This window comes from Heliangelus exortis, chromosome 7 (assembly GCF_036169615.1).
Source record: "Heliangelus exortis chromosome 7, bHelExo1.hap1, whole genome shotgun sequence".
NCBI classification, from domain to species: domain Eukaryota; kingdom Metazoa; phylum Chordata; class Aves; order Apodiformes; family Trochilidae; genus Heliangelus; species Heliangelus exortis.
The window spans coordinates 7,007,515-7,032,687 of record NC_092428.1 but is presented as its reverse complement, the minus strand read 5'-3'; the positions used below and the strand labels follow the sequence as shown (position 1 = coordinate 7,032,687).

Here is a 25,173-nt window from a genome sequence, read left to right as displayed (position 1 = left end):
AGAGACTGACCCCCGCCTGGCTCCAACCTCCTTTCAGGGAGCTGTAGAGAGTGATGAGGTCTCCCCTGAGCCTCCTCTTCTCCAGACTGAACACCCGCAGCTCCCTCAGCCTTTCCTCACAGGACTTGTGCTGGATCCCTTCACAGCCCCCTTGCTCTTCTCTGGACCTGGTCCAGCACCTCAGTCTCCTTCCTGAACTGAGGTGCCCAGAACTGGACACAGGACTCAAGCTGTGGCCTCACCAGGGCTGAGTACAGGGGCAGAATCACTTCCCTGGACCTGCTGGCCACGCTGTTCCCGATACAGGCCAGGATGCCATTGGCCTTCTTGGCCACCTGGGCACACTGCTGGCTCATGTTCAGCTTTTCAATACAGCCTCACAGGTCCCTTCCTGTCTGGCAGCTCTCAGCCACTCTGTGCCCAGCCTGGAGCTCGCCATGGGGTTGTTGTGGCCAACCTGGCACTTGTTCGTGTTGAACCTCATCCCGTTGGAATCAGCCCAACTCTCCAGTCTGTCCAGGTCCCTCTGTAGAGCCCTCCTGCCTTCCAGCTGATCCACACTCCCCCCCACCTTAGTGTCATCTGCAAACTTTCCAATTATGGACTCAGTCCCCTCATCTAAATCATCAGTGAAGATATTAAACAGAACCAGGCCCAACACTGATCCCTGGGGGACACCACTGCTGAGCGGCCGCCAATTGGATCAGCACCGTTCAGCACCATTCTCTGGGCCCGGCCCTCCAGCCAGTTCCTGACCCAGCACAGAGTGCTCCTGTCCAAGCTGTGGGCTGACAGCTTTTTCAGGAGAATGCTGTGGGAGACGGTGTCAAAGGCTTTGCTGAAGTCCAGGTAGACCACATCCACAGCCTTCCCCTCATCCACCAGGCGGGTCACCTGATCATAAAAGGAGATCAGGTTGGTCAGACAGGACCTGCCCTTCCTAAACCCGCACTGGCTGGGTCTGATCCCTTGCCCATCCTGCAGGTGCTGCGTGATTACACTGAGGATGATCTGTTCCATAACCCTGCCAGGCACTGAGGTCAGGCTGACAGGCCTGGAGTTTCCTGGGTCCTCCTTCCAACCCTTTTTGTAGATTGCTGTGACATTCGCCAACTTCCAATCATCTGGGACCTCCCCAGTGAGCCAGGACTGTTGGTAAATGATGGAGAGCGGCTTGGCGAGCTCTTCTGCCAGCTCCCTCATCACCCTGGGGTGGACCCCGTCTGTTCCCGTAGACTTGTGAGGATCCAAGTGACTCAGCAGGTCACTATTCCCGCCAGGATTACAAGGGAGCTACTCAGCTTCTTACTTCTCTCTACAAGCCCCAGAAGCAGCTGTCATCAGGACAACCTGTCTTACTGTTGAAAACTGAGGTAAAGAAAGTGTTAAATACCTCAGCCTTTTCCTCATCTTTGGTAACTACGTTTCCCCCCATATCCAACAAAGAATGAAGGTCTTCCCTGCCTCTCCTTCTGCCCTCAGTGTATCTGTAGAAAGACTTTTTGCTATCCTTAATGGAAGTGGCAAGATTGATTTCAAATTGTGCCTTTGTCTCGCTAATTTTCTTTCTACATGACCTAACTATATTCCTAACCTCTTCCTGAGTAGCCAGCCTTCTTTTTCCATAGTCTGTAAGCTCTCTTTTTTTACCCAAATTTCCTTCTATATCTTCCTGTTCAGCCAGACAGGTCATCTTTCCCTCCGGTCTGCCTTTGGGCACACAAGGACAGTCTGCTCCTGTGCATTCAGGACTTGCTCCTTGAAATACGCCCATCCCTTCTGGATCCCTTTGTTTTCAAGGTCTGTTTCCCAGGGTACACTCTGAATCAGTCTTCTGAAAAGGATAATATTTGCCCTCTGGAAGTCCAGCCTAGAAGTTTTAGTGTTGGCCCTCCTTGTATCCTTGAGTATTGAAAACTACTATTTCATGGTCACTGTGCCCTAGACGGCCTCCGACTACTACATCTCCCACCAGCCCCTCTCTGTTTGTGAACAGAAGATCTAGTGGAGATGCATCCCTGGTGGGCTCATTTACCTGCCGGAGTAGGAAATTATCCTCTATATGCTCTATGAATCTCCTAGACTGCCTCTTCTCTGCTGTGTGGAGTTCCCAGCAGACATCCAGCAGGTTCAAGTCACCCACGAGAACAAGGGCTGGTGATTTTGAGACACCTGCTAACTGCTTGTAGAATAATTCGTCGCTCTGATCATCCTGGTTGGGTGGTCTGTAACACTCCCATGAGGATGTCAGCCTTATTGGCCTTCCCCCTAAATTTTGACACGTGGGCACTCAACCTTATTGTTACTAACCTCAAGTTCTACTGAGTCAAGAGATTCTTTAACAAATAGAACCACTCGTCCACCTCTCCTGTCTCATCTGTCCCTTCTGAAGAGCTTGTAGCCATCCATGGCAGCACTCCAGTCATGTGAGTCACGCCCCCATGTTTCTGTGATGGCGACTACATCACAGCTTTCCTGATGGCTCCCATCTCCTCATGTTTGTTTCCCATACTGCATGCATCAGTGTACATGCACTTCAGCTGGGCTGTTGATTTTACTCTTAACTCAGGCTTTTCACCCTCAGGCTCATCTTTGGTTTCAATCCCTTCCCCCTTCAAACCTAGTTTAAAGCCCTCCTGATCAGCCCTGCCAACTTATGGGCTATAGTAGTTGTTTTTGGAACAGATTTACAGAGAATTGTGGTGGATTCCTGCTTGTTATTGATGTACTTGTCCCCAGCTTTGCATTAATTTGGATTTGAATGCTATCTGGGTGTGGAGGGATTCCTTCTTGTTACCTTTTCTCTGATAGACTTTGTGAATGACTGCTTCCCCTGTAATCTTTCTTCTTAATGAGAAGAAAGATGTCCATGTAAATATGTTTTGAAATAATATAAAATAAAGCTCTTTCATGTATTGTATTGTATGGATAGATAAAGCCTAATATATGAGTAGAAATCAAATGGCTGTTGTCCTGTATTTTAATGTCATCCTTGAGATCTGAAGAAAGTGTTTAATATAGTCAGTTTGGATAGAGCACAATTTGGAAATATTTCTGGGGAGGAGCAGCCTGGGTTACTCAGTTATATCAGCTATTCAGGTCATTTCATATTCTAGTTAAGGATGATCCTCCTTGCGGATGAATTCTGTCTGGTTACCATGGATATCAAAAGGTTCATTGAAAAGCCCCCTGTATCTCAGGTCTTCCTGTGCATACAACATAAAATGTAGAGGGACAGGCATTTTGTGGATCTCTGTTTAATGTGTTCATTGCAAGTATATCCACCAATGCACCATATTATACAACTGCCAGAATTCTTGCTTACCTACATATACTATTTGCTGGCACTCTCTTTTTTTAATTAACCAAAAACCAAAAGCAATGCAAAAATCTCCATCCTGCTTTCATCAGAGACACTGTTCTTGTTAAGCTTGAAGCTTTTTGCTGCATTAAGTTTACTAAATTTAAGAAAGGGGACTGATCTTATCATGCAGCAATTGCATCAGGAAGCATTCTTTATTTCTGTTAGCTGTCACCTTAATGATTCCTACTCTGTGATAGTGATTTTGTTGTTTTTTTTTTTTTTTTTTGAGGACCTTGGCTTGGTTTACTTTGGTGGTGCTTTGATATTGCTGATACTATTTTAAAGTTATGTCAGAATTTTCCACAATTTCTTAGGTCTTGAAGCTCAGCTGTAGAATTTGCCTATGGCTGAAAGCAAGAGGCTTTTTGTCTTTGTAATGAAAAGATTGCTTCCTTCTTTTCCTGATTTAAAAAAAATATGTAGTTGAGTTGTTTTCAAGTAACAGTAACATGTAAAAGTCTTATCTGTGAGTTTCAAGTGTTTTTTTTTTTTAATGCTGACTGAGATTAAAAATGGGTTCATATTCCAGTTTAAAATTTAGACAGCTAGCCTGTAGTGTGAATTAAGACTTTTTAAAGTTTCAAAATGTGTGTTAAAAAATAAATCAAGGTCTGTAGCAGGAATAAGGGCAAGCAGTGATGTACTCTTCAGAGTGATTTTTTTCTGTTTTTTTTAAAAGAGATTTGCTAAAAACTGTTGATCCATAATATGTAAATGAAGTGTGCCTGTCACCATAGTTATCTAAATGTCAGTTTGCTTACTGTTGTTAAATATTAATTCACTACATTCATTGTAACAGCTCCAAAAGGACCCACTGGGGATATAAATACATTTTTCAGAGTTAGATACATCTTTGAGGTATTCATAATATTGGGGGTGAAAAAGCTTCCAGTCTTATTGCACTGAATTTGCCAACAGACTGGGCATGTTAGCAATGTGTCAGGAGCCCCAGAGCTTCAAGATTGAATGGACTGAAACAGCTCATGCTTGGGGATGTACAGCCTTTAGAAGCTAAAAGCCCCATTATAATGTCTTTGATGTGACTGGAACAGCATGGTTATACTGATCTATTTGGCCTGTTTTTTCCAAGGGCTGCATACAATCTTTCTTTTCAAAGTGATTGTATAATCCTAAGATCCATGAGAACCTCTGCTGTGTTCTGGGCTTCTCAGTGCTTAAAGAAACCTGCATTTTACTGTTGGTTTGTCTCCTTCATCCTGTGCTTCATCCAGTTCTAGGTGTAAATAAGCTTTGTTTACCTTATTTACAAAATTGAGATACTATTTTTGCATTATAAGAGGTGTTGCTCGTTAAAGCAGACTTTTCTCTGAACCAAAATACAGTTGCGTACAGGATCTTCAGTTCCCCTCAGAGCCCCAAACCTAGCCACCCAAAAATCAGATATGAGTAATTCCTTACTTCCTGCAAGCTCCAGTCTAATCAAATACCATTTCTGTTCTTCAAAAAGTAGAAAAGCCTTGAGCATTCCTGAGGATAGAGGGAAAAGAGATAATATAGTTCTTAAGATGGATGTCCTAGTGGTCTGCAGATTTGTTTCCAGTGCAAAGGGATCCCTGTCTTAGTCTATAAAGCTTGAAAAGAGAAAGAGCCTTCTAGAAGTTATAATTCAAGCCACCCACGACCTCCTTCAAGTTCAACATGAGCTGTCAGTGTACACTTGCAGCCCAGAAAGCCAACCAAATCTTTGGCTGCATCAAGAGAAGTGTGGCCAGCAGGGAAGTGATTCTCCCCCTCTACTCTGCTCTCCTGAGACCCCACCTAGAGTACTGCATCCAGTTCTGGAACCACTTTTACAGGAGGGATGTGAGTGTGATGGAGTGTGTCCAGAGAAGGGCCACAATGATGATCAGAGGGCTGGAGCACCTCTCCTGTGAAGAAAGACTGAGAGAGTTGGGGTTATGCAGTCTGGAGAGGAGAAGGCTCCGAGGAGACCTTATTGTAGCCTTCCAGTATCTGAAGGGGCCTACAAGAAAGATGGTGAGGGACTTTTTAGGATGTCAGTAGTGATAGGACTGGGGGGAATGGTTTCAAATTAGAGGAGGGTAGATTTAGATTGGATGTTAGGAAGAAGTTCTTCACCATGAGGGTGGCGAGACACTGGAACAGGCTGTCCAGAGAGGTGGTGGAAGTCCCATCCCTGGAATTTTTAAAGGCCGGGCTGGATGGAGCTCAGAGCATCCTGATCTAGTGGGAGGTGTCCCTGCCCATGGCAGGGGGGTTGGAACTAGATGATTCTATGAAACCAGAAAATTCTATCAAAACACGCAAGTTTGAGCTCCAACAGAGCCATGACAGCAGTGTTATTGCCATGTCAGTACAGGCACATAGAGCTGGAAAAAATCCCCATGACTCTATGGATCTAGAGCCTCGTGCTTGCAGGCATACCATCATGGGATCTCTTAAATTTAACAAGTGCTGTCTTGCTTTGTTGAATTTGTTTCAGTAATAGTAATTCCTGTTGGAAGGCAGTTTCAGCATCTTGTTCCTTAGTTAGAAATATTCAACTTTCCAACCTGAATTTCTTGTCAGTTTATATCCATATGTCATGATGCTAAGCATGTCATGATGTTGGAACACCAGGTGTTCTTTTTCATATGTTGGTTTACATGCGTATTTTGCTGTCTCATAAGAAGGGCACTCTGTTCCTCTTATCAGTCTACTAGCCTTTCTCTAAACTTGGTTTGAATATGAGTTCATCCTCTTTCAACAGGGGATCAGCATAATTATGGACAGTGTTTAAAACAAGGTCTCACCAGAAACATGTGCAGGGCATTGCTGGAAGTGCATTTCTGGGTATTTTGTAGGATCACACTCTTCAGTGCTTTGTGTTTGTAGGTCATTGTCTTGTGATCTAGTATTAAAGCATTTTGTTAGCAGCTGATGGGCTCTGAGCTTGCCATGGAAGTAAATCTCTGAATTCATGACCTTATAGTTTGCATTGCTGAATTCCATCTTGTATTATCTGGTCCCTGTTTTTATCCCATTCTTTGTGTGCAGCCTGATATTCCCCTCTGTTTATAAATCCCAACTTTCTGCTATTAGCAGATTCATCAGCAAGCAAATGTTTCTTGTTCCCAAGTCACTCACAAAAAAGATGACTTTCCTAAACTGACACCTATGGAATCCAAGTAGTAACTTCTCCCCAGATAAATAATTTATCCAATTGTTTCTCTTTTGCCAGTTCTTTGATGTACTTTAAATTTCTGTTTTGGTTCCCGCCTATCAGCCTCACTGAGTTTTTCATATGAAACTGTATTAAATGCTTTACTGAAGTCCTCATAGTGTAGTTCCACCAGTTTGGTTTTTTTATTGTTTTGGGGTTTTTTCTGAACGAATTTATCTTGAGCATTATCAAACTTATCCGACAAGATCTGCAGGTAAATGTGTGCTGCATTTTCCCCTCTTATCTCTTCCCTCCCTTTCAGTACTTCTCATGAGGCCTCTCTGAATGGGAAAGCTGGGAATGGCCCTTGCAGATAGCTCAGGCTCAGTCATCAGTAAAAATATGGCTCTGTCACATGACAGAGGTTTGAGAGCTCATAAACTGTGCTTCAGAGGGCACATGGGGAGTGACTGGGAGGCAGGTTGTACAATTAGCTGAGGAATTGAGATAGCTGCTTGTAAAGTCTAAGGCAGATGATGTCCAGTGTTAAGGTGTCAAAAGTACAATTGGTGGTAACAGAGTATATCCTAGAGAAGTGCCACTGAACTGCTGTTCTGCTGCAGGTATGGAAAGTACATTTTTATTCTCTGCTGTGTAGTGATATCTCTAGTGCAAGCTATGATTGCTTCTGCTTCTTGCTTTTATAAATCTGCTCTTTCTATCTCTCCTTTCATTTTGGTGATGCAGTAATTGTTATTATCTTCTATTGCCTCTGCAAGAGGCTGATGTTGGGAGGGCAGAATGAAATTGATGTGGACCTTTTGGAACTGAAATTCCAATATTGCTGAAACAGAGCAGGGTCTTTGGTGAGCAGCCCTCACTCTCTGGACTGACAACAGCATGAAAGTTAACTGTGTTGGTTGTAAGAATTGATCGGGTATCAGTGAGAGTATCTTGAGTTCCCTAGGTTGGGAATGTTGATGAGTGTTAAAACAGCAGGCTGGTCTCCCCTGAGGTGGGAGGGCAAAAAAGGGTTTTACTTTGCTGGATACCACAACCTATACTTAAAGCTGGAGAGATGTTCTCTGGGGGAGTGGTACCAGTCTTCAAAATAAAATCTTTGTTAGGTGGTCATGAAGGAGGAAGAGGTCAGGTGGCCCTGCAAACAAGCTGATCCTATCCCAGATCTGTTAATGTGTGGCTTGGTTCTCTGTACAGTTATCTCTTGCATTTGTGGAGGGTAAACATGTCTTATCTGCTTTGTTCCAGTTATAAGTTCTGCAGAGCTCCCTTTGGACGCTGATGTGCAAACCAGCAACTTGCTGATAACCTTCTTGAAGTACAGCTCGATTGTGATGCAGGACACAAAAGGTAAATTCTGTTGATGCAGGTGTGGGTGCAGCAAACTGTGCTTCTTGAAGTCAGGAGGACATAAGAACATGTGTGGTGACTCCAGAAATAGAAGTTAACTGGAGTTCCTTTAGGTGACTGAAGATTCCGCCTTTTGAGAAAATGAAATGATTTCTTATTGCAAGATAAGAGCTAGGAGACTAGGGGAGACCGAATGCTATCAGGAGAGACATCAAATATGCAGAGCGTAATAATAATAATAATAATAATAATAATAATAATAATAATAATAATAATAATAATAATAATAATAATAATAATATAATAGTACTTATTAATCAAGCCTGCCCCTATACCAGAGGTGACTATATCTGATTCCCAACTGTCAGAAAGGGAAAGTAATGCACCAGCAACCTGTATTTTTAAGAACATTTAGAAGCCAACTCAGGAAGCAAAGCTCAGCATTAGGAGGAATAATTTCTTTTGTCCTTTAGTATTTGCTGGTTAAATAGACAACTTTTATAAAGAGGACAGCAGTGACTTATGCTGTACTGGCAGTAACTTGCTTGACAAGTTATGTTTCCATATTGTGCTCTTTGTTTCTCCTGATAATTTTGTGGGGGTTAATTTCAGCTTGCCATAGTTGAAGTATTGCTTTATCTCCTGCTCAAGGTACCCAAGGGGTACCTTGTTTTGTTCAGGACCATAATGTGAACATAACAAATGATCTTTGTACCATATTTCAGCCCATTACCAACTTTTGCTGTAACAACTGACCAAAAATAGGGAGATAGCTGCAGAATTATGATACGTTGGTTATTGAACTTGAATGCTTTGCACTGTATTAGAGAGCAGGCAGGGGAGTTTTCTTGTACCTACTGTACTGCTGGGAAATTTTACCTGGCTCTCATTTTTGTTCAGTATGCAAGCTAGTTGAGGTAAAAGTGGATAATTGAAGTTAGTACCAAAAAAGAATTCATGAAAATATGTAGTGCACCCCTTAAAACCAAGGCTTCTATATTGCTTCTCAGAGGTGCTGCTAACAGGTTGGATAAAGACACTCAAATAATGGAGCATCGTTTTTAGACTACCCATTCCAGTGTTTAACTACCCTTATTATGAGAAAGATTTATGTGCATCTGAAATTCTCTGCTGTGATTTAATTAATTACCTATTATTTTCTCCAGGGTAGATTCTGAGAATGGATTATTTCTTTCTTCTTTGTGACAGCCCTTGTATATTTGAAGTCTGCTTTCATGTTTCCTCTTGCTTTTGTCTTAAATCTAAACCAGCTCAGTCTTTGCTCTGTCATTTCCTATAGATTGCACACATGAGGGGGGGCTTGCCAGCTCTCTCATAATTTTCACTGCTTTTCTCTTGCTGATCCAAGTCTCTGATAGAACAGTTTTATGTTTTTCAATTTAACTTCTGTACTTGCTAATCACTGTAATATGGAAAGTCTGCACTGGGCCTTAAGAGCTGCCAAACTGGATTAGTTTCAGATGGGGTGAAATCTGATAGAGGAGATTCCTTACTATACAAGCCAGTGAGAGATTACTTCATTCTCGCATGAGGCAGGGGTTGATGTTTCTTTTTTAATGTTGGTTCTAGCTCGTGTAGTATTTGGAATTTCTGTGGATTACAGACTTATCTCCTTGCTGCCATGGTAGTTTGTGGCAATGGCTTCCACTGACTGAGCATTTTTAAAAAACTGTTCGTTCCAGTTGGTTTTTAATTCTAGTGGGTATATTCCTGTCCTTCTATTTTGATGATAGGTGTGGCCCTGCCTAGCTTTTTTTTATCTCTTACCTAATACCAAGCATGTGAAACCAGTAAAGCAACAGGAGAAAACTGAGTAATTAATTTACTCCATGGGTCTTGAGACAGGTGGGAACACTTAGAGGGGAGATTGGTTTGTTCCACATCCAGGACTAGATGGTTGTTTTGGTCCTGTCCCAGAGAGCACAATTTAATAGACTGTGTTTGCTAGATCCTCCTCTTGTTTTCTCTTGTGACTGGCAGAGGCAGATGCCTTGGGACAAACAAAAACTACATCTTTTTTTTTTCCATCTGTAAAATAAAGTTCAGAATGCTATACCTCCCCATAGGAAGTGGTCTGCTTTGTTCCTTTAATGGAGGATGCTGTGAAAGTACAAATTGTCTGTGTGAGTAATTACGTGCATAGCTGCCCCATAACTGCTGAAAATGGCACGTTCACAACACGCTGGCTGAAGGTGGAGTACTTGGTGTGAAAAAGAAACCTTTGCAGTGGTCCCCAGAAAGAGGAGTGGTAACACCACCTACAAAAATATACAGGGAAGCCTTAAAATAGAAAAATAACAAGGCTCCAGTGTATCAGAGTTCTTTGAGATGATTTCTCCTGCTTTGCAATTCATCTTGGTCTTAGTGCAGCAGGATAAAATCAGCACACTTGTTAGTAAGTATCTGTCCCTCAGCAGCCTAGAGAAGAAAACAAAAGAGGCATCAAACTAGACAGAACAGCTAGCCCAGGCCATTCTGTCTATGCTTAGAAATTACCATATACACTTTAACTAGCAAAGTGTTTGTAAAAGTGACCTGTGAAGATGTAAGGGGTTTGGCTGATGTTACTATCTAATCTCCATGGAAGTGGTCTGACTGCTTCAGGCTTCCCTTTCCTCCAAGTTTAAGTGTAAGGCAGGTGTCTAGGTTTCCATGTTTAGTAGTCTTATGCTTTTGAGAAGCTGTTAGAGGTCTCAGGAATGTGCAGTTTTAAGCTTCCTCAGAATTTAGTTATAGCTATGCTGTTGTGGTTGGTTTTGGTTGTTGATTGTTGTGGGTTTTGGGGGTGTGTGATGTGAGTGGTTTTGTTTTTTAGAACATAACTTTTCACATCAGTTTGATTGGACAATACTTTGAACAACCTGATTGTGCTGGCCCTGGTTTGAGTAAGGGCTGGAATAGAGGTTTCTTCCATCTTTAGTTACTCTGTAACTGGGAGTATCTTGTTCGGGTTTTTTGTTTTTTTGTTTGTTTGTGGGTTGTTTGTGGGTTGCTTGAATTTTTGCTTGTTTTTTGTTTTAATGTTATTTTTTAATTTCATGTTTAAAATTGTTAGAGAATAGTTTTAAATAATCTAAATAAACTTTGTACTTCTCTGCCTTAGTCCCTCTATGTTTGTGAGTCTTTCAGTCTTACAGTTATTCAGGGCAAAAGCTGCTTGAGAGATGAAACAAAGAAGCTTGTAAAACGAGTAACAAGTTCTGCAACAGGATCAGGGCAGAACTCCTTCAGCTGAAAATGCTCAGTCTTTGCCAACTTCTTTCACGAATTTGCACAGAGAAAATTGGTGATGTCTCTCACTTTTGGGGTTAAAACTCAGGACTTGGAGCTATCATAATGTCAGGAATCATTCTGCTACATTGTGCTGTGCTCCTACCAAGGCTTTGCTGCCTGTTTCATAACCTGCAGCAAAGATGTTATTTTTGTTTCCATCTTGTCTAACGGAGGGAAAAGTGAATTTCTGCTGTGACAGAAAGATAGGGACTAATCCTGGTATTTACAGTAGCTGTGGAAGTAAAACTGAATGAGGCAGAAGCCTCTACCATAGTGTTGTTGGAAGGTCAAATCAAAAACTTTGCTGTTGGTGCAGGCTGGTGAAGAATTGGTGGGATGTAGTGGTCAGGCTGAAGGGTGAGTACTTAATGAGAGTAGTTAGAATATTAGGTGTTATGGAAGAAGTAGGAGTGTAAAGAATCTCTAAGGCTGGGCTTTTCTCCTGCTGCAACAGCTCTCTCCCTCTTTCTAGACTCATGCAGGACTTTTTTTTTTTTTCCTTCTTTGCAGATGAACACCGGCTACACAGTGGCAAGCTGTGTCTGATTATCCTGACATGCATAGCAGAGGTAGGTTTCTTGTGTCACAGTGTTCAGCAGATGGTGTGTTACAGGGCTCTCTCTGCATGCACATCCCCTGCCTCTTGTTGACTGGGAACCGAAGATCTGCAGTGGTACTGAGTAGTGAGGACCTCAGGCACTCAACATTCTGCTAATGCATGTGATGCAGTACTTAAAAATTGGATAATCTTGTTTGGGTTAACCAACTCTCAGGAATGAAGAGAGAACAGAGTGCATGTAAGCCTTTTCTCTTATCTGTTGAGTGACCTTGTGGTGTAGCTTTCAGATGGTAAGCCTGATAATGGCTTTCAGCTCTGTGCTGTTCATGGTAAACCTGGGCAATGCCATATCCCTTCTGCCCAAGAAGGATACGACTCTCAAAGAAAGCTGCATGGTTGTTCTACAAGCAAGGCAAGTAGCAAGTCTGGTAGTAGGGTGAGAAAAAGTAGTATCAGCAGTTCTGGCTGAATGTTGTCCTGTCTCATGGGAATTGTGCATTAATGGCTTCACTGATGTCCTGAATGGTGACTGCGTTTGTGTGGCATTTACATTTTGCTAGCTTGCAGGTAAGGACCTTTCTTAACAAAGAATAAAAATCAGCAATGCTGATAGTCAGTGTAAGGATGAAGTAATGTTTCTTCAGGATTGTCATGGCTTAGCAGTTTGGGTGGACCTAAAACCAGAGGACAGAATTATTCTCTATTACCCCCTCCACCCTCCCAGGGGAAGATAGAAGAGGAATAAGGATGAGAAATTTAAGAGTTGGAAATTAAAACAGAAACAGATCTACTAGAACAGCGGATTTACTAACACATGGGATAGGGAACAAAAATACAAAGGTATACAAATGCATACATATACAACCCAATCTCGATGCCAGCAGGGATAGGTGCCTGAGGGCTCTTGGGGCAGGGCCGACTCAGGAGAGGGCTCCGTGGCTCTGCCCAGCACCTGATGAATGTGGACTCTGCAGAGCAGGTGCTGAGCTGGGGGTGAAGGAGCCCAGGGGAACAGCAGTGAAGCACGGAGCGGGCAAAAGAGAGGAGGGGCTGCATAGAGTATGGGCAGGGAATGGGAGGGAAGAGACCCTTCTGTGATCTGCCCTTCTCAGTGTCTCAAAGCCCTCCTTCTTCAATTCCTCGTACTCAAACTATGACAAGGATGCAGTCTGAAAGCTAATCATAATTGCAATATTTAAAATGAAATGGTTTTGGCACTTGAATTCTTCAGGTTGATGCATGGATAATACAACATAAGAAATTCTGTTTCTACATAGCAAGGGCATGCTTTCATTCTGGTATTAAATGGAGGGCATATTTATTACCCAAACCACTGTGCATTATCTGGAGGAATCACTTTGATTTAGAGCTTGTCTTGGAATAAGCTTTGCCTAAGGGATGGGAGACTTGCTAAACTTACCTGCTAGTACTGCATCAACTTCTGCTATGATGGGTCTGTCAGAATGCCACTATAAACTTGTGTCTACACAGTCACAGGAACTTTGTGCTAGAGAACCACTTGATGCATTAAACCACACTAGTTAACATCTTGTCACTGTGGAGGAAAATGAAAAGTTGCTAACAAAATAAGCAATAGTGCAGACTTTAGTTAAAGTAGAAGTGGGATCAAGAGAGGTTTCCTTTGTATGACTTGCCACATTGGTGGGGACAAGAGGAGGTGACAGGCAGCTTTCTAACTTCATAGTTATATATTGGGAGCTTCACACAGAAATGCATGTGATTTGAGAGGCAAGTGAAAGGTGTTGGGCACATGGTTGGCTATTCATGTCTCCTCCCTTTTCTTGCTCTTTTCAATAGGATCAGTATGCTAATGCTTTTCTCCATGATGACAACATGAATTTTCGAGTAAACCTACACAGGATGGTAAGTCTTTAATACCAGGTGGTCTGTTTTGTGTTTGTGGTGAGAAGATGGAGGATTTGAGTCCCTGTATATTGAAAACTGTCTCATAAATGTGGAAATACTGTGAGAAATGGCAGTAACTGGGGAACGATTTTGAAATTGCCCTCGGAATATCTTGCTCTTTCAAAGAACAAAGAGCTAGTTGCCCTGTCAGTGAATTCAGAGGCTTGTGTAGCTGGAGGAAAGCTATGTACTATGAGATCTCTGAGGAAGTCAGTGTCTGAGAGAATGTTCTGCCTTCATCTGCAAGCATTAGCCCTAATGTGATTATATTAATAGCCAGATGGAGTTACACTAAGTGCTTTCATTTGCTTATGCTTCATCCTGGGTGGAGTGACTCACCTTCAAAACAGAAAATATTTCTTCCAGGGGTTTTTTGCATTTTTCCTTTATGCTGTGTATTTATGGAAGAAGTGCCCTTACCTGGCTCATGAAGCTGTGCAGTTAGAAGTAACTTAAGTGGTTACTCTAACTGGATGCATTCTGTCTTTACGACACAGGCAAGTTCCATCCACCTGATCTGACAGGAAAGCAGCACTTGAAAGTGGTCCAGGCCAGAAAAAAAACCATCTTTATTGTGAGCATCCTGTAAGGATGCTAGTGATTTGCACGTAACACCAAACTTGCTGTTCTATTAGCCTTTCTGGTCTGTTACAATAAAGACCAAAGCCATTTTGTACTTTTGTACTTACTATTATTACTATTATTATCATAATTATAATTACTATTACTGTTTTTTTTCTTCCCCCGTCCCCTGTGAGAAGCAAAAAAACCCAACAGTGGTCAGTATGCTGAAAAGCAGGCAGTTTTGCACCAGCCACCACCTTTAGCATGAATATAGGTTGGAGAAAAAGACAAAGGGAAATCTGTGCTGATGGTACAGTTTGCATGAAAAATAAAGCAACACACAAACTGTGACTTCAGGCTTTTCCTAACTTCTTTTCATCTTTGTGTGTTTGAAGCCAATGAGACATCGGAAAAAAGCAGCAGACAAGAACCTGCCCTGTCGCCCGCTGGTGTGTGCAGTGCTTGGTGAGTATTGTTAGAGTACATATGTGCTTGTGGTTCCTGAAGCATCTTTTATTCTGCAGTAGAAATACGAGATTGTGGACTAAGAGGAAGGGTGGGTGGATTTAGAGGGAGGGCAGTTAGGTACTGAAGATATTTCCAGCAATGGAACATCCATCTCTATTCCTGGCTGCCCCACAGAGAAATTAAACCAAGTTAGCTGTTTTCTAGCAAGAAATCCTATATATGTTTACAGAGAAGATGTGTTTGTTGGGGGAAGGTGTTCCCTGGGCATTTAGCCTTTTCTGAGCAAAAACTCAATAGGAATATCAGCAGCTAGAACTGGTTTTGCATGTGGATGTTGAGGGTCAGTTGAAAACCTGCATATGATTATTACGCAGCATATGATTATTATATTCTGACACTCATTGCCCTGGAGGCCAAAACATAAATCAGTGCAGAAATGGATGGAAACTGAATCCCTGAATGACTTAAGCCTGATGATATGGAAAGAGTGTCAGACCTCCATTTTCAAACAGGTGATTGTTGAAGCCAGGACACAACAGCTGCATGAAGAATCTTTATAGATTTATCAGTTTGCATGCACTCCTCCCCCAGACTGTTTTCAGCCACTGTTGAGTAATTTGTCTGGGCTGTTAGTACCCTAGGAGGTTACATCTCACAGTTGTTACCACTGGCATGGGTTAAGCACTTTATGCTAAAGTTGTGTTGGGCAGAGCACCCACACACATTTTGTTATTGTTTATTATCTGAACCATAGTAACTTAACCTCTTTCAGTTGTATTTCTGCTTCTCATCCTCATTCTGGGAGTCCTTAAATCTTAGACACATTCTTCCTTTTTTTTTTCCCCCTGAATACACCTTAAGCAGAAGCTTAGTCTGTTTTGAGATTAGTCTAGACATACTTGCTTCAGAATTTATTTTAGGGAAAAATAGGTGATCTCTACAGTGTCTTCTCACTTAACATCTGGGTTATGCATTTTGGTAAGAATAATTTTCTGAAGTGTGCTTCTCAATGGACTTTTCCATTAGTGACAAGGCTTGAAGTATGAGAGCAATTCTAAGCATCAGAATTTGTGGTGTATCCTTTATTTCACTAATAGTGGGGAGTTAGCATATGGGGAAGCAGTGTGTCAAAGCAAATTATGTTACACGCCCTCCATTTCCAGTAGAGATTTTTTTAAATTCGAGAAGATGTTTTAATTCTTTTTGAAAAAAGAAAAACAAACAAACAGGAAAAAGAGAAATTTATCTCATATAAGCAGGACTATTGTCTGGTAGAGGTAGGTGGGGTAGTTTAACTTCCTTGCTGATATTCACTAAATGTTAATGGTAGACAATTCAATACTAACTTTATTGTATTCTTTTCTGTCAGATTTGATGGTGGAGTTCATTGTAACACACATGATGAAAGAATTTCCTATGGATCTCTATGTGTAAGTGTCTCTGGGGTGACTCATGATTTTGTTTTAGGTTTGAATTTGGGCAGAATTCAAGTGATAGAGCAGTCTTCTGGCTGAAATAACACTTTGTGGCTGGTAGGGAGTAGGATAGCTTTTCCTGAGCTCTTCCAGTAAGTTTTTCTACTTCAGAAATGCCATGTGCCAAAAAATTTAAAAGCAAGATTAATTTCCACTTTCCAGTCTGATTTGCTAATCTACTTGATTGAATACAAGGAGCTTTTCAGCCTGGAACAAGTTTCATAACAACAGTAATTGCAAGAATCCCTACTTGCAAAAGTTGAATCTTGGTCTATGAAACTGAAAAGACAGTTTTCAAAAACCAAGGACAGCTGACTAGAGGCCTGGAAGGAGTGTGAGAGAGAGGTTTAAGCCTGAAGCAGCCTACTAAGTAATAAGGGGTAAGACTCAGCAGTAAGGAAAAAGACAAGAGGACAGGGTTACACATAAGCACTCCATGTGTCCCAAAAGGCTCCTAGATGATTTGTTCTGCTTTAGCCTGTAGGGCAGAAACAGGATTTAGGCAGATCATTGGCTTTGGTCTGACTGTTTGTGCAGTACTGAATTTCCCCAAGGCTTTAACAGCACTATATTCTGCAGAAGAAATAAAGATACATAGGCTGTTCTCCCTTAAGGTAACTTTTCAGCATGTTACATTTTGCCTAAATAATTGCAACTACAGCATCTTCGCAAGGCTTGTAGGTTCAATTATGAGTTTTTCAGAAATATTTTTTGAATGACAATTAGAGAATTATTAGTAGATGGGTATAGTGTAGGGAAGGTGTGAAATGCTTGGGTTCAAAAGTAAAATCGCATATAGAAACCCCATGAGAGTAAAAATAATGAGCAGTAGCAACGATGAGTGGACATCTCTGTCCATTCATTCTGGCATATTTGTGCAGTCCTTTCACTACACTCCTGTCTGAAACCATCTCATAGCAGATACAGCTAATGCAGACAAAGTGGGTGTTCTGAATGAGCAAATAGTGTTCTATTTCTCTGCAATGCAATTAAATGGTGACAATATAAAGCTGCTCAAGGGAGGGTATATTAGTATTTGAATGAGAAATTCAGGTTGCTTTGACCAAAGGCGTGGAGCTTTTTTCCCCATTATGTGTATTATGAATCCTCAGCACAAAGCTAAAAAAACAGACACTCCACCAAGATAGGTAACTTAATAACTGAAGTAGTTCTATAACTAAAGCATTGTGGTTTTGGAGTCTATAGGCTGGTAGATGGTGCTTTGTATCCCTAGGCAGGGGTACCTCTTATGCCCCTCCTGCTGCCTTTTCTTCCATGCCTTGATTTCACCCAGAGGGCTGGATGTACCATACACAGTCACCAGGTTTCAGTGCTATGTCCACAGAGTATTTTGCGTTAACACCTATTGTAATGATAAAGAAATGTTTTACCTCTTGCTAGATTCTCTTTGGTCAGTACTTTAATTTTTTTTTTCTGTAGAAGCCAATTTTAGTCTTGCAAATACTTTGGTGGAAAGGAACTGGACATTGTCTGGTACCAGTAACATACCAAATAGCACATCCCTCCCCAGAGTGATTGCTGTTCCTGAACTGAAGATAGCTGTCTGTGTCTGTCTTTTCTGCCTTTTCTTGGCTGAATTTATGACAATGTAATTTAAAATAGAGCACTGAATGTGACAATCAGCTATTATAAATGTTTTTACCTATTTTGTCTAAAATTAGTTTCAGTCCTTACCCCACTGTGGTATTTTTGGGGTCATCTAAGGTTCTGAAAAGAATAATGTATGCTTTCTGCATATTATTTCTTAAGACTTTTTAAACCCTTATTTTGAAGTCTTCACCCTATTTTTAATAACTTGAATGCAAATTTAAAAAATTGATTTCTCTGTGTTTGTCTGGTGTATAGTCTCTTTCAGTGGTGTCTTTTCAGAGAGATGTTGCTACTGGCAAGATAATGTGTTTTTCAGAAATAAGTATTTGGGGAAAAAGTAATTTTTGTGTGTGTTTTGAAGTCTGCTGGTTTTTTTTTTTTTTCCTAAATATCAATAAATAAAAATAAATTAACAAATTCATAGATATTTTCTGTCTTTACAAGTAAGTTCTCTAGCGATCATTATATTTAGTTCTGATGTTATTTATGAAAGTGAGAATTTGAATGAACAATAGATGCTACAGGTTTTGGAGTCTTACAAGTATAGTAGCTGTAGCTTGGGGAATTTCAGAGCTTGTAGGTAAACGACTTAATCATTCCAAAGTTCATAATTAATTTATTTAAGGAGGTTGGAAAATCTGACAGAAATCTGTATTTTTTAAAATATAATTAAACTGCTTGCTTCAAACTAAAAAATACTGCAGTTTGTTTGACTCTCTCATTTCCTTTTGTCTCATCATTTGGGCCAAACAAACTGAAAAGCTCTTTTATGTCCTGATTTTATAAAATCTGAGCACAGTATCCCATACACATGGAGCCTGTAAGTTAAGTAACTGCATTTGCAGTTATGAGGCCCTCAGGTAAGGACAGCAAGGTGTGAAAAGTGTTATATATAAACAACAAACTTGCATCTGTGGTCGATCCAATCATGTCGAGGTAAAACTGACATACAGGCCCCTTTCTCTCCTCTCATCTGGTTTGTTCTTGTAGCTGTTGTTTCTGTTTAGGAGCCCCAAACCACAAGCCCCATCCTCTTCTGACAGTCTTTGAATTTGGCTGTCTCTGTGCTGCTGATTTTAGAGACATTTCCAGGTTCAATGTAGAATTGCTGGGAAATGCAATGTGATTAATCCTTTGCTGTCTCTTTTCCAGACGGTGCATTCAGATTGTGCACAAGCTGCTGTGCTACCAGAAGAAATGCAGAGTGAGGCTTCATTACACCTGGAGGGAGCTCTGGTCAGGTACTTCGCATGTGCAGGGATAGTCAAACACAAAAAGCCCAGAGTGGATGGCTCTTGGGTGGCCATGGCTGCTTGTTCCATTGTTACAAGTTTAAACAGCAAGCGGCAATTCTGTTAAAGCATTTTTATTTTGTTTCTGGGTTCCTACATGCAAATTATCTCTTTTGGAAAGCTGGATCATTATCATAATGGTAGCTAATTTGCTTTCTTGTCTGGCTGTGATCACCATAGCATCCAAATGTCTTTGTGACTCTGTTTCATTACCTTAGTCCTTCCTTCACCTGACTGGAAAATCGAGTTTCATGCAGTAGTGTTTCTCTCTCAGGTGTTTACTCAAAAGCCTGCCTCTTTTCTACTCACAAAGGCAGGTGGACCTTACTTTTCCTTTTTACTTTAAGAGATGGATACACATACAATAGTGTGTGGCAGCTCCTCCTGAAGAGACCAGCCTAGAAATGTCACTGAGGGAAGAGAATCTGACCTCTGCACTGATGGTAGATAGTCTGGTTCATGCTGCTGGTATCCTGACATTCATAAGTAGTATGTGGTTTGACTCATAATCTAGTGGACATGGCTTTGTAGGACTTCTATGACACAATCATTATGTAGGAGGCCTGAGGAAGGAAGTAGCAGAATGGATGATGGGACCTAACAGGCTTCTTTTGTGGATATGGTGTGTGCTTCTGTTCTGATCTTGCAAACACTGAAGTAGCTCAGCTAGGAAGGTACAGTTTATCCCCTAGCTGTTGTGGATTAACCATTTTATGAAAATTCAGGGGAATGTGGCCCTAACTGTGTATTTCTGGTGCTGTGTTTGAGACCTAGGATCAACGAGTTGGCTGGTACAATGCAACTCCCATGAGGAATTTGAGAGAGAATGACTTTTGAAAAAGGCAGTGATGAGTGGCTTGTGAAGCTGTACTCAATTACTGAGTACTGCCCTTCAGCAGCCAGGCACAGCTGAGAATAGGTATGGAAAATAAACCAACAATCTGAGTCACTTTCAGTTATTAAATTTTTGCCTTGTGACATGTGGCCCATTCAGACTTCCTAAATTATTCCTGTGGAAGGTGAAGTGGGTGCCTCTAATTAAAGGATTAGCAATTTTTTTTTCCCAGTTGTTTTCTTCAGAACTTACAGGAATGGCTACAGTGTAATGCTGGTTCAGGAAAGGAGTGTGTACAATGTGTTACAGTGTCAGTGTGTCACAATGTCTATTGTGAATAGAAATAGCAACCCACAACCTGTGTGATATCTTCCCAGCAGTTATCAATGAACCAGATTCAATGATCAGATCCAATGAACAAATTCCTATTTGTCCAGGCTGAGCTGGGTCTTTTCCACACACTAGCAGTGTGGAAGTCTCAAATATAATGTCTTTTGCTTGAAGTTACTGTTCCACAGTTAGGAGAAGACACTCTTAGGCATCTTTCAATTACTAACAGTCCCTATTTTAGGGAGGGGGGGGGGGGAATAAAAATGCTTGCTATGCACTGAGATTCAGTCTCTTGGGATATTCTTGTTAGCTGTCTCTAATTAGCTGGTGTTTGTATAGTGCTTTGGAAACATAAAGTGCCTCAAAGGTATTAAATACTGCACATGTTCTGGAAGCAAAGCAGTAAAGTAAAAAGCACTCAGATTGGTCAGGTGTCTGTGAAGAACCTGGACTGCCTGCACATCTGATGTAGCTGAAGAGCTCCATGCTTACTGTAGATTTCTGCATATTTAGAGAGATCTTCTCATGCAGGAGTAAATTACAGTAAGAATATGTCAAATTTTTTTCTTATAGGATGTTGAGGTGAGCAGAGAGATTGTTTAGTAGCTGCCAGGTGATTCATACAGGCTGGAAGGGCCTGGGTTGAATGGTACATGCACCTGTAGAAGTGGTGGCAGCCCCAGTGTATACCTTCTAGAGTGCTGTATGTGTCAGACTAAGTGCTAATTGCCAACACTATCTTGAGCTATATTTAATAATTAACTCTTATCCCTGTCAAGGCTGCTCTTCGATTATGCAGAAGTTGCTGCCTTTGATGAGAAAGAATGGCTATTTTTCTGGTCTTGATGTATCTGACAAACAATTTCAATCAAGAGCACAGGGACTTTGGAATTAATTTCTGTCCTTTGTGTGAGCATATTCTCTTTTGGATTGAAGAATTAGTTATCACTGCTTAATGGACAGCTAAAAGGGAACAGCTATTCACTGTAAGGTCTGAGATCTTAGGTTGCCCCATCGGGAGTGTTTTACAGAAGGTCTTCAAGCCCACACTTTTATTCTTAAGTAACAAGGTGTGTGATGACTGAAGCAATGCCCCTGTTGTGCAGAGTGGATAATAGCAATGGAAAGCCCCCAACAGTGCTGAGTGGAACAGAGAATCTGGAGGAAACTATCCAGAGCTATCAAAAGAAAAGGAGAGAATTCTGTGTGGCATGCAAAAGGAGGAGAGCTGTTTCAGGCAGAAAACTGAGTGGGAGAAGAAGACAAAGGGAATACTGTGGGGTAGGCAGTTGGTATAGGGTGTGGAGGAACTGAGAAAGGTTGTAGGTGGAAGCAGTAGCAGTGTATGGAGCCTTCTGTTCACTTGCTGATTCTAATGTTAGCTGGTCTCTAATTAAGGAAAGCCACTTGTGTGTCATCTGATGGATATATGCTCTTCCTCTGTGGGTGCTTTGTCTACAGTATTGAAGGCCAGCTGTACTTTGAGAAAGTTTCTGCATTTCCTTTTTTGATTTTAAGCTGTAGTGGTTTCAAAGAAAAGCAGTGGAGCCAGGTGTTTGGCATCTCTCAGGAGATGTATCAAGCTGTTCCTGCAGTCTGTAATACTTTATAGTTTTTTTGATACGCCACTATGTGACACTTTGCTTACCTATAATCTTTCTTCTGTTGGACTTCTTGTTGTAACATGTGACCTTGAGGAAGAACAATATTTTTAATGAGTCTTTGGTTGTATGCCAGCCTTACCTTCCTAATTAGTTATTCTTTCATCTTAAGCCAAAGGGCCAGGACCCTAGCATTCAGTACAGGATAAATCTTTAGCTCTGCTGACCAGATGGCCAAGAATGTTTGACAGAAGATGATGCAGGGGTTTGAGAACTGAACTGAAAGCAGGACTGACAGAAAGGAAGATCTGCAGGTGGCAAAAGTAGTACATATAAGCTGTCTCTGTCTAAAAGTAGTGTGAAAATAAGCATTAGAGAGAGATTTGGGGATATCCTAATAAGAATGCTGGAGAGTGAAAAGCAGTTGTCATTTAATTAGCCTATGAAAATGATTACCAACCGCAGTGGGCCAAGCATTCAGATCCAGAGGTGCCTGTTGGTTGTGGTTCCTCTTTAGTAGACCTTTTCAGCTTCAGCTCAGTGACCTCTGTTTAGCATATGGCTCTTCCCATTGAGTGCTGAAGGTGATCTTCAGGTTTTTCTTCTGTGACAGTGCTTTATTACTAGCCTGGGAATTTGGTCAAGGTCAGAAAATGTGAGCATTATTGTGTTGACTTCTTTCCTTACATTGTGGCCAAATGGAAGTCTCCTGGACTGTTATGCCAGGTACCTTATACTTTTTAAACACTGATTTATCAAATGTCAAGTGTAAGGTACTTTGTAGAGCTGATAAAAAGACTTACCCAATAACAAACAGTTCCCTGATCTCAGTGTTTTTCTTAAGATTTGCTCTTTGTCATGTGAAAATGAGGCTGAAGTTGCTGGCCATAAAGCTGAGGTTTGGGCTTTAATTATTGAACTCTTAACTAGTCAGTACATCACCTTGAGTGATGGAAGGTGCTATATATGTTGTTGTCAAGCATTAAAAGCTATGCCAGAAAGAGTTTTCATGAGTCATTTAGGCTTTTTATATAAAAAGACCTAATTTCTTCAACTCCTCCCACCTCAAAATTAGAAATGCTTGAGCAATGCACTCAGAGCTTAGGGGGTGCAGGTAACTTCTTTGCAGTTGCTATGGTTTGCTTTAAGCAGAAGATAAGTTGAAAGAAACAGAAAAGCAATTCTATCATAGACTTACAATAGCAAGAGTAGATCATAAAAACATCAAAATATGCCTTAAAGAATTTAGGCAAAAGAATTAAAGCCCTAAAATTTGACCTTCTTACAAGCTGGCGAAGTGTCTTACACAGCTTTAAAAAATGCTACCAAAGATCAAGATCCAACAGCACTGTATTCTATGTGACTTCTGAAAGTCATCTTAAGAGTTCAGAGGAAGCACTGACGGTCCAGCTGATGTTACAGATAAGGCTGCTGTGGTAATTTCTGTGCAATGAAGAGTTCTGTAGTAAAAAAGAAATGTCTTTAAGCTGTGAAGGGTTAGAGCTGCAATCTTAAGAAAATGGTCTCTCCTGCACAGCATCTTCAAAGGTAACTACTAAAAATCTTGTGTAGGGGTGGGGTATCAGGAACAAGGTCTTGTGTGTTAAGTGTAAAATGTTTTCAGAAAATGAGATCTAGGGTGAGACAGAAGATCTGTTTGCCTGTTAAAAACTTACTGTTTTGGGAAGAAAAAGAAGTTATTATGTGAGACTTGACCTTTCAAATACTGTGCAGCAGAAATTCTTTGACTACATTGCACTGCTTGTAAATGGTGAAGAGAACTATAGATGAAATGCTTTAACTCCTTTGTACATCAACATACTCTCCTTCATGCAGATTCTACCTGGTGCTTACCATCACATTTCACTGTGCCTTTTGACAGTGGGAGGCTGGCTTTTTGAAGACAGACATTGGAATCTTCATGTGACTGAGAGCTTCCAGCCATGTGCCATACGCCATGCTGTAGATTTGGGATCTCATGAGTTGAGTACAAAGTGATGCTGGCTTTTTAAAGAGCCTACAGCCTCGCTGAGGAATGAGGCTGGAAGTGGGAAGGATGGGCTCCCTCTGCCCTCTCCCTCCTTCAGTGGTAGTTCAGAGGGAGCACTGGGAACTGAGGGAGGAATAGTCAAGAACCAGTATCCAAACTGGTTGAAGGTGGCACACTGAGTAGCTGGAACAGGTATAGGAGATCTGAGTTGATGGGGTGGGTATATCTTTGGAACCAGAAGGGGTCTTAACTTGGAAGGATGGAGAACCAAAGAGAAATTGGGGGTAGTAGCATGTTAGGAGCAATAGGAGATCAGTATAGGAGGGACTAGATAGGTTGTGATCTGGGGTCAGAGAGGCTGGGAGGTGTTACCAGACAGAAATGTTAGATTAGAAATCATTGCATGGTCTGGAAAGGGAGGTATTCAGCATTTTGAATTCCCAGGGTTGGGACTAAATATCCTTTTCCTATTATTTTACTTAAATGCTTCCCTGGAACCATATTTCAGTGCGAGAAACTAAGGAATGATCTATTGTTTCATTTAGCAAGCATCTGCTTTTACTTAAACCCTTCTTAGTGTTCTGTGACTTAATTCTAGTTTTATTTTAATGTGTTTTAATGGTGGAGTTTGGCTTTGGTTGGCAATGGAATTTGTGTCTATTATTACCTGTATCTTACCTAGTAAGATCAGGATGGAAATTATTCACCAACAGAGCCTTGCTCAGATGAACACAGGGTGAATTTCGTCATTTAAGAGGACAAAAGTCTAAGCTTCTGCTCATCCTACCTCAGCCTATCAGGTCTAGATGTGTTACTCTGTCCTGCAGATTACTTCTTAAATAAAGCAAGCTAATACTGGATAACTTGATTGTGGATCTGTAACAGTTTGTGGATCACAGTGACCTAGAGGAGATAGTGTGATAATTTCTCATGGGACAGAGTCTCTTTGATGACAGAAGTCTCATAGTCAGTGCTGTCACAGCCATTTCTATGCCTGCACAGAGGGGTGACAGCATTCAGAATACAGTGTTTGTTTTCAAGAAGCACCACTTCTGGGTCTCTTACTTTGCTATCTTTCCATGTTCTCTCACAGTGGTTTTGCTCTGTCTCCAGATGCCCCTCCTTTTCTGATTTAAAACCCCATGCAGAAATGTGCAACTTTAACTCCCCGGACTGCTGTTTAATTAGCAGCATGAACCTGCACTGTCAGACAGAATAAAAATGGGCTCTATACTTCCTTTACCCTAAAGAGGAATGAAGCTTGTGGGTGTGAAGTTGGAAAATTTGGTTTTTCTCTTCCTGCTTTCTGGATTGCTATCAAGCAGCATTGTTCTGGCATCATCAATCAGCATTTCCATTAAGACTGCAA

The 25,173-nt window shown here is 41.3% G+C and overlaps 1 protein-coding gene across 4 annotated transcripts in view; it reads left to right on the top strand.

Annotated features, from left to right (window-relative positions):
• The window catches only part of ARMH3 (armadillo like helical domain containing 3), a 125,850-nt gene that overhangs the window by 27,352 nt on the left and 73,325 nt on the right, over nucleotides 1-25,173 (top strand). For all 4 annotated transcript variants that reach the window (XM_071748486.1, XM_071748484.1, XM_071748485.1 and 1 more), the window contains exons 15-20: nucleotides 7,758-7,859; nucleotides 11,664-11,722; nucleotides 13,531-13,596; nucleotides 14,598-14,667; nucleotides 16,040-16,100; nucleotides 18,909-18,997. In XM_071748486.1, the coding sequence (XP_071604587.1) occupies nucleotides 7,758-7,859; nucleotides 11,664-11,722; nucleotides 13,531-13,596; nucleotides 14,598-14,667; nucleotides 16,040-16,100; nucleotides 18,909-18,997 (447 nt within the window). The remainder of the gene's footprint in view (nucleotides 1-7,757; nucleotides 7,860-11,663; nucleotides 11,723-13,530; nucleotides 13,597-14,597; nucleotides 14,668-16,039; nucleotides 16,101-18,908; nucleotides 18,998-25,173) is intronic.